Below are 10397 nucleotides of genomic sequence, written 5' to 3'. Positions count from 1 at the left end.
TTTATATCTTTTCCAATTATTAGAATTTTTAAAATTAAACTAATTTTTATAACAAATCTTTTTATTCTTAATCTTTTCTTTAACATTTGAATTTCACCACCAACTATTTTTACTATTAGAAGCTTTTCCCTTTGATACTCCAAGCACATCTTTTGCAATATTCTTAATATCACTAGCCACTTTTTCCCACAAAACATTAGCATCCTCATGCACAGATAAAATCTTAAGATCTAAAATCTTACTCTCAAAAATATTTTTGTTAATATTCTTTAAATGCCCCCATCTAATCCTAGAATATCATTTTACTTTATATTTTATTATATGCCCCTTTATCTTAAAGTCCAAAACTAATAATCGATGTTGGGTACATAAATTTTTACTCTGAATCACTTTACAATCTTTGCAATCTAAATGATCTAAATTTCTTATAAGAAAATAATCAATCTGGGTTGTACTACATCCATTTTTATAAGTGATGAGATGTTCTTTCCTTTTCTTAAATAAGGTATTAGCAATTGAAAAATCATAAGCTAAACAAAAATCTAATATGATCTTGACACCTTCATTTGTTGTTCCAAAACCATAACCATCATGAATGCTTTTAAAATCATCTACCTCTCTACCAACATGTCCATTTAAATCTCCTCCAATAAAAACTCTTTTTTTAGAGGTATCTTTTGTAATAATTCTTCTAAGACATTCCAAAAAATTAATTTAGAACTCATATCAAAACCTACTTGAGAAGCATAAGCACTTATAATATTAGTAATCTTAGCATCAACAATAATCTTTAAAGCTATAATTCTATCTCCAATCCTATTAATTTTTATAACATTATCCTTCAAGCTCTTATCTATAATAACACCTACACCAATTCTAGTACGACTCCTACCCGAATACCAAAGTTTAAATCATAAACTGTCAATTTCCTTAGCCTTCTCTCCAACCCATTTAATTTTCTGAAAGCACAAAATATTTATCTTACTATGAATCATAATATCTATTAATTCCATTAATTTTCCTGTAAGGGGACCTATATTCCAAGTTCCTATCCTAATTTTAGTTTCTTTGCCCACATCCATCCTTGATGTGGGAACCCTTGCCTATTTAACACAAAACCCGAGCGCCGGTGCAGCGGCCCTTGCACACTTGTCACTGTATTCAGGCCATACAGCGCGTCGCTTCCAGAGGACGCCCTAACATTAACACAATTTCTTAAAGGATTCATGTCATTATTATTCGAATAGTTTTACGCTAGCTGTCGACTACCTAACGCAACCCTCCACTTTTTTCATCGAGGACTTGGGACCTGGCAACGATAGTGTTATCTAGCTGACCCTCTTTTGTGGAATAAATATTTGTTGTTGTTGTTGTAAATGTTTCCGTGAGTCTAGATTGCATAACAATCTCCAGGCCAACAATGACTTAAACCCATAATATCAATTTACTAGCAGATTTCTTAATCATCCTCCAGATTCAAACTCTGCGTAACATTCCTGAAAGGTTGAAACCAAATCTTTTTACTTGCCATCATCATTTCAATTTTACATGCTTACACTAACAAGTGCTTACATAAACAAGCAAGCATCCTTGAATAAATTCACATTAAACTTACAGCTACCAATGACTCCATCATCACTTGGTCTTGTTGCCCTGTTTGAGCTGTAACGCCTTTACAGTAAACAGGGCAGCAATTGTGAAAGTTGGAACAAAGACGACATCAGGCACAAGATCAAGGCGAAACCTCTTGAGCTGTGGCACATTCTGGCTGGACTTCTTTAACACCATCAAGGTGGGTGGGACCACCAGTCCAGTCATGATGATTGTATCGCCAGTTTTGATCTCTTTCACATTCTTCGTCAAGAGATCAAGCACCAAGTTCTTACGTTGCACTTCTTTTTCACCAGTACCTTTCAAATTAGACCACTGCTTATAGCAAGCCTGCCAATTGGTAGCAAAAGTATTGTATAATGCATATTGAAATACGATATCTGTATGATGTGAAATATAAGAAGGGTGTTTTATGAAAGGATGTAATTGATTTTTGGCAATGTAGTTATGGAGAAAATCTGTCTAGTTCGTTAGCTGCATTGGAATTCATTTGATGCATTAGATGTGCCTCCTATTATTCAAATTAGTACTTAAAAAGTGTTCATTGTCTGCTGAATTGATCATTTTATGTACAGATGGAAGACAATAAAAGTAACAGTTTTTAATACTTTCAAATTCTATTTATATACATAATTTAATAATTAAAATGTCTATCAAACTCAAGATTAGGCTGATGATAACGGTCCAATATAATACAGTGTAAGAATAAACTGCCGCAGGTCAAGTAAATAATTCGCATAGTGTCAAATGAGGATGCATAACTTGTTTCAATTATATATGAAAGGTAATTATAGGTGTCTTTTTAAGTGTAGCAGAGCATTTCCCTTGTTTATTTACTGCATATTTGACTTGGTTCTTAATGCATCGTGTATATTCGCTACATATATTGAATTATTTTATTCAATGGGACTACATAAACAACCATATCCATGCTTCTCACAACACAAATTATAGCCTCCTTCTCAAGCATTATGTTCAACATTTACATCCAACCCAGCAAAATGATTATAAAAGTTGATTGAACTGACCTTAATATCTTCATTTGATGGTGGTTTGTAATGCTTCCCAAGCATTACTGAATTAAAATCACTGCAGGAAAATAAATTGAAATAAACTAATACAGCTTTGCAAAGGGGAGAGGACAAGTTACGGAATATCATTATGCAAAATTAAAAAAAAAAAAAAAGGTTATGTAAAGTCAAAAAAGAAATTTAACCTGAAATAACAAATTCTCACCTGCAAAGTTTAAGAAAGTTTATATGGAACTCGTCAAAGTTTTTTATTTCATTGCTGGGAAAATATTTATCAAATACTTTATCTGCTGAAAGAGACTTGATTCCAGTGAGTCCTGAGAATTAACATTAGATTCATAATTTGTAATATGACAGCAACAAAAACAACAAAAACATATAAATAATATTCATTTTAGGCATGATACCTAGGGTAAAGATAAAACTACCTAACAACACCTGTAGATTCTTTGCTAAAAGCAAGAGGCTAAATTGAAACAAAAAGCTAAAAATAATATTGAAGGGAAAAGTATATATACAAATGCATGCTATTTAAATGAATCAACCATAAATAATGATTGGCAATGGTATCATCTTCTTCATCATCATATGATCACCATTACCCCTATCCCATTTATTTAGGGTTTTTTAATAATCGTCGGCTTCGTTTGGGACGACCTTCTTGCTGCCTCTTAAAGAAGCTTTCTAGTACAAAAATTAATTTTTTTTTTAGTAGAAAGTAGTTTTGAGAAGCAACTAGAAAGCCATCCCAAATGAAACCTTCATCTCTATCATTTCTGGTGTAATGCATGCGATCTTTAATCTATTTTTGCAAAAAATTAGATTTGCAGTTTTTTAAACTATGAATGAAGATCACATTTAAGTTATATGTGATGCAAAGCTCATTGGTTTCATCCTACCTTGATGCTCTTTAAGGTCCCAGTTGATTGATTAAAATTTGCTAAATTTATCATTTGGTTGGGTGTAACTAGAAATCAACATTAGCTTTTAAGTTCCAAAAGCCTTCTTAAAACTATCTCAGATATAATGATTTAAATTCCACCTACAAATGAATGAAATCGAAATCTTCATTAGCGAACACATGTTCTAAGAGGATTTCATCGTGTACAAAGAAATATATCGATAACATTTGAAATCGGAAAAAAAAAAAAAAAGGCCTCAGTATCACCTATGCATCTACGTACTAAAATGATGGGTATGTGATACCATAGATTAAAGATTAAGTCCTTGCAATGGTGCCACGGCAAGACCAAACTAAAAATCATATAACCACTTGTATCAAGATTCATAAAAAATACAAACTCAAAACTGCTGAATAAATTGGTGAGTATAGCCAGAAGGAGATTGAATACCAAGGCTCTGAAATATGCTCATAGAGATACCCATTGGATTGGTTTAGCAGAAAGCCTAGCCTAGGATCTTGCCTTGTGTTGTATTCTGTGACTCGACCCCTTTCTCTCTGTCTCTCCCACCCAAATATATAGAGAAAGAAAACATAGCCGTAGTGAAATAGAGGAAGTTTGGAATGTGTTCCTTTCCCTCTTGCCATTTCACTGTGAATGTTACTCCTCTGATTTAAGCCCTGCATGAGAAGTTTTGCATGCTTTCAGGGAATAACATGCTGCAGTCAAGTTGTTTAAACCGGCTAAGTTACGCACAGGGTACAAATACTCCTACATACTATCTGCTTTCTATCTATTAAAAATCATCCTGATGAAAAGTTAGGTTATTATCTCGAGCTAATATGCAGCTCATCTTGATCTGTTGGTTGGGAGCTTTGGCTACAAATCAAGAGGTTTTGAGTTCGAGCCTTGTGTGTGCAAATTTGACTTAATTGACGTAAATGTTCCCAAAAAACCTTTAGTGAATTTCAATTATTTATAATTAACTTCATGATTTTTTGTTTTTTATTTTATCTAGTTGTATAGTGTCTGAAATGTTATTTATATATAATTATGATAAATAATTTTTATTAGTGTAATCATCGATCTAGCTCTTCCCCAACAAAATTCTTTGACAATAATTTATATATTTGTCTAGTTTTGAATTTTCTACCATTTAAACTATCTAATATTATTTTTAATAATCTCATCTGCACAAAATATAATTCCGATTATTTTTAATATAAAATTTCCTAATTCATTCTTCTTATAAATTTGTCACTTATCCTATCTTCAACATTATTATTGCATGCTAGGAAGCCATAATGTTATGTTTTTGTATTGAATGAAAATCCTGAACACATGTAAATAAATGCAATTCAATAGAGATTGTTGGATTCAAATTTGTCTATGGGTGACACCAGATCTTTTTTGAAAGAGAGCTATGAGGGATATGGCTTGATAACTTATGGGAGAATGGAGAGAAAAAGAGGAGAAACTTTGAGACAAATGATACATTTGCTCAAGTGTCTGTAGGAAACTCCAACGTATAAAATTAATTATTTTCATTGTTCATTTTCACCCTTGTAGGAATTAGGGGGCTATAGAAATAGCTAGATCAAGAAAGAAATAGAAAGTACAATAATTAAGAACCCTATGTAGAAACTACCTTAAACATGTGTCATTCTTTAGCTGGCTTGATGAATGATTATTGTATATTTGCATAAGCATTCATAGGTATTTAACATGTAATCGAAAGGTTATAAGAAAAGGACTCACGTCTTATGGGCACCACATAGGAACTCACCGAAGGAACAACACGCCCCACTTGCCTGGGCCTATGAAGGAAGGTTATCTCTTTCGAGGGCAATGGATCGAGAACCTCGTTGCATAAGTAACTTGCAACCCACCACATGGAAGGGTGATAACCATCATAATGACCCGGCCCAATTGGGGTGGTGCCTTTGTCTCCAGACATCTAAGTCTAGCTATAAGAAATCACCTATCCAGAAGGCCCTCATCTTGCCCTAATGTGACTAGTCAACCTATGAGTTCATATTTTCCATAATCTCAGCTCATACACTTTATATTATAGGTAATCAAAGGCTTAATACAGGTCACTAGTGGCTCCTTGACATCACTTAGCCAAGAAAAACTCATTTCCTGGGACTCACTTGCACACTCACCCACTTCCACTCATCACTACTAAGCTCTCCCACATTATAGAGTTGACATATAACATTCTCAACATTATTGAGCTCACTAGGAGATAAATTATCAAAGCTCTACACTCCCTTGCTATCTCTTAGGCAACAATGAGATGATGCGTATGTAAGGTAATTTGAGTAGCATTATATTTTTTTACTTTTTGTAAAACCCAGTGAAGTGACACACAGTTGTACCTATTTTGGTTAGGACTGGTAAGGGTAACCCATTGAAAATTTTGCATTCATGTATTCTGCATTTGTATGTAAGTGTTGTGTACACGATGTAACAACCCTATTTTTAAATATTATGAATTTCTAGATTTTTTTTTTAGAAAACTGCATGGAACATTATGATGTTGTTCTTTCGGGTGCAACAACGTTGAGAAACACTAGAGAGTTGTGTCTAAGTGTCACTTCTTTCTATTATGTAGCAACTTTAGAATTGCATGTGATGCATCGGTGCTGGATCACTTGTTCCAAGCACTGAATTGAGTTTTTATGTATATTCCCAGACCTAGGCACTAAGCCTCCACCAACCATCCCTCTTCCCCATTTGTGGCTTGTCAGACAAGGAAGAAGAGTGAGGGAAAGGGAGAGGTAGAGGAGAATGGAAGAAAGAGAAAAACATATTTTGGTCATTAGTCTAGTTGTAAAAAGTTTTATGATCATTGTAAGTAAGCCAAATCCCATTTTAGTTTTCAATGATTTTGTATTTGTTGATTTAAATCTTCCCAAAAGTAATAAAATTATATTTTCTCCTAATTTATTGAGCTTTTACTATGTAATTTATTTTGTATATGATATATATAGATTTTATAGTCTTTTTAGTTAGAATATTACTGAATTTCATAGATAAAATAACTATTATGATTTTTTGAGTGATTAAGCTAGTTTATTTAATTGTATATTAATATGAAATGATAATTTAAATTAATTTTTAGGGCATAATTGCATTATAGTAGATTAGAGTTTTGGTATATAACTAACTAGAACATTGGCAAGCATTTTGTTATAGTGAATTTACATTTTAAATGATTATTAAAATTCATGTAAATGATATAACTAATGGCTTATCAACATAAATCATTACATGTAAGTAGGGAAGGCTAGTTATTAATATTATAAATAATGCGGATTAGCTATTAAAATGATAATACCCTATGTAAGAGGGTGGTCCAACAGGTTTTCCTTTAAAGATGATTTGTGGTGTTATCTCAGCTGTAGCCTATAATTGATGATTGATTATGTTGATGAGTAGAGAGTGATGATTCTTTATTAATAAATGAAAGCTACATGAAATGTTAATTGACTTAATGAAAAAATGATAAGATTACTAGATGACAGATGAAAAGATAAAAACATCTTGGTAAAGTTGAATGTCATACCTTACTGAACCATATGATATTGATACAAACATTGAGAACGTATAGAGTAAAAGATAAGGAACTAATAACTAAAGATACATAACATACTAATGTGACACATGTATGTTCATTAATCATCTCATTGATAGAAGGATAATATTAAATGATTGTAGTACTGATTTCCTAATGTATCGATTAATTTTTTATTGATGCATTTTCTTTCTCGCACGTGTTATGGACTTATTGATTTCAATGTAATGATTCCTACATTTTTTTTATTATCATATTTATTCATAGTATTGATGACTGATCATTGACAGATTGTTGAAAGCTATGAATTTTATTGATTTAGATGAGCATGCATATTAATTTCGAATACATTGCATTAAAAGCATTAATGAGTTTTAGGTTTCTAGTGTCCTTTGTAGGCTCATTATATAGTTTTCTTTATTTCAAGTCGGGGAAGGGGTTAGGACATTGTGGATTGAGGTTGAGTGAAGTTTTTAGATTTTTTTAATATATTTTTTGTGTTTTATGTATCCTTTTGTACTCAAGAAGGTTGTTATAGATTATTGATTATAATGATCTCTTGGTTATTGTAAATGAGATTTTGATGAAAGAATATATTAAAAGATATTGACATATATAATGTTTATTTACTTCAATTAGATTAATTAGTTTACATGGATGATTTTATGAAGGCTCTAGTAGATAATTAAAAGATAAAAATAGATAATCCTTCTAATTTTGGTCTTGGGGTGTTATATATGAGGGGTGTCAGAATTTATTTTAAAGTGGGTCCTAGGGGTCTATGTTCATGATTTAAAAATCTAAAACTTTTCCCCTAGGAGGACGAGGCTTTCAGTTAGGCAGTGTTGCGGTATTGGGTTCTTTATTTTTTTTTGGTCAGATTAATTTTTAGCTACGATGTTGGGGGAAGCACTGCGGTTTTATGGTCTCTAGTGGAGAGCACCACGGCACTATAGGGATGAGCAGCATGATGCTTGACAGTAATCTTATTAAAATTTTATTTTCTACTCATTTAGTATTTTATAAAAATCCACTCTTCTTATTCCTGTGCAACTGATTAGAGAGATAGAGAGAGAAAGTTTGAGTGCCTTCAATTTATATCTACTATAACAAATAGCTTAGTGATTTAGCTATTTTTTTTAAATCATTATGAAATGCCTATAAAATTCATCATAACTTAAAAAGCTATGGGTGCCCTTAACAGAAGTAGGAGGTGGCAAATTTTCAATCACTTTAATCTTCACGTTACCAACCTTCATACCCCTTTTAGAGATTTTATGTCTTACGATAATGCCTTCCTTCGCCATAAACTATTATTTCTGCTAATTTAGTATAATATCAATTAAAAGAAGAATTAAAAAGTGACATTCTTAGCCTGCAACAACAAGAAGAGGAGGAAGGTGGTCTTAGTTCAGACAATCTTGCTCTTTTGAGAAGTAAGGTGCGTGAGCTTAACATAACTTTGCTTAGAATATCTACATGGTGGAACCAAAGAGCCAAGACCACCTGGAATGAAGAGGGAGATTCTAATACTCGATTTTTTCTTGCCCACGCTACAGCCAAAAGAAATGGTAATCTAATTAGACAAATTAAAGACGACAATAACAAGTTGGTGGAAGATATTGAAGAAATTGATAAAATCTTCTTAAATTACTTTGAAGATAAGTGGAAACTTCGGCATTGCAATTTTCTAGACTGGACTTATGCTGATCCGAATTAGATTTTAAATGAAGATGACAAAACTTTTTTGGAGGCGGAATTCACTCAATCTGAGTTCTACAATGCAGTTTTTCAGCAAGCATCTAATAAATCCCCTGGAATTGATGGTTCTAAAGCTTCTTTTTTCAAATTTTACTGGGAAACAATAAAAGAAGTTGCTTGGAATGCTATAAACAAGTTTTTCACAACTGGCCAAATGAATGGTGCTTGGAAAGACACTTTGGTTGTTCTCATCCCCAAGATCACTTCACCTATCTTACCTTCTAATTTTCGTCCAATCAGTTTATGTCAAACTATATACAAAATTGCCTCAACTATGATTGTTAACAGGTTGAAGTGCTGTATTTCAAAGATAATTTCCGAGAAGCAGGTTGCCTTCATTCCAGGTAGATCCATGTCAGATCATTGTCTTCTTGCTCTTGAAATTTTCAACAAGTTCAAATTTTCAACAAATAAGAAAGGTCTTATGGCTGTTAAACTTGATATGGCTCAAGCTTTTGATAGCATGTGTTGGAAAACTTTGGTACATGTTCTTAATTGGTTCGGATTCCCGGAGAAATATTCATCACTCATCATGGAATGTGTAACTAAAGTTAGATTTTCCATTCTTTTAAATGGCAAAGCCACTAGTTGGATTGATGCAAAAAGTGGTTTTAGACAAGGATGCCCTTTTTCACCTTATCTATTTATAATGTGCTCGCAACTTCTTTCAAGTATCATCAAACAAAGAGGTTCTCTTTTAGGCATTCAAATAACTCCAAAAGCACCTAAAATCACGCTTTTACTTTACGCTGACGATGTGCTCTTGTTTGGTAATGCCTCCTCCTCCCATTTGAAAGCTAGGATGAAGTTAATAAAAGTTTACTACAGCTGGACTGGATAGAGCTTGAATCATTCCAAATCACAAATTTTCCTTGGAAAATTTGTTAGAGATGATTTAAAACGGAAACTGGGCAACAAATTTGGATTTAAGGTGGTGAACGAACTTCAATATTTGGGAACCAAAATTGCACTCAGAACTTTAACCAAACAGGATTTCCAATTTGTGATTGATCATGCACTTGACAAGCTTAATTCTTGGGGTGCTAAATTTCTTTCAATGGCTGGAAGAATTGTTTTAGTAAAGACTTCTTTATCATCACTTCCAACCTTTATTTCTACTCATTCTTTAATCCCCAAGAGTATTCTTCTTGCACTTGACCGAATTTGCAGAGATTTCATATGGCATCACATTCAAGGACATAAGAGTCTTCATTACATAGCTTGGGAGAACCTTTGCACTCCTAGAGCTTATGGAGGTTTGGGTATATATTCAGCTGTAAAGAAAGTTGGACCTCTACGTGCAAGACTTGCTTGGAGGCTTTCTAATAATCCTTCCTCACTTTTATATAAGTGTATGTCAGCTAAATATGGTTCTGTCACTCATGGCAACAAACCAACCTATGGACATTCTGCTGCCCGGGTAATAATCCTTAATGGAATGCTCTCTCTCAATCCAATTGTCAAATGGAAGATCGTTAATGGGGCAAACATTAATGTCATGGAGGATATTTG

The 10397-nt window shown here is 33.0% G+C and overlaps 1 protein-coding gene across 1 annotated transcript; it reads right to left on the bottom strand.

Annotated features, from left to right (window-relative positions):
• Window positions 1-1517: 1517 nt before the first annotated feature.
• LOC110095118 lies at window positions 1518-4112 on the bottom strand. The gene is made up of 4 exons (XM_020820524.2): window positions 3995-4112; window positions 2848-2959; window positions 2640-2700; window positions 1518-1941 (listed from the first exon to the last, which is right to left on the bottom strand). The coding sequence occupies exons 1-4, from the start codon at window positions 4026-4028 to the stop codon at window positions 1636-1638; spliced, it is 513 nt and encodes a 170-aa protein (XP_020676183.1). The 5' UTR covers window positions 4029-4112; the 3' UTR covers window positions 1518-1635.
• Window positions 4113-10397: the final 6285 nt, after the last annotated feature.

Source organism: Dendrobium catenatum, unplaced genomic scaffold, assembly GCF_001605985.2.
Source record: "Dendrobium catenatum unplaced genomic scaffold, ASM160598v2 fragScaff_scaffold_555, whole genome shotgun sequence".
Taxonomy (NCBI): Eukaryota; Viridiplantae; Streptophyta; class Magnoliopsida; order Asparagales; family Orchidaceae; genus Dendrobium; species Dendrobium catenatum.
Note: the sequence above shows the minus strand (reverse complement) of the source record. Positions and strands in the feature narration are given on the sequence as shown.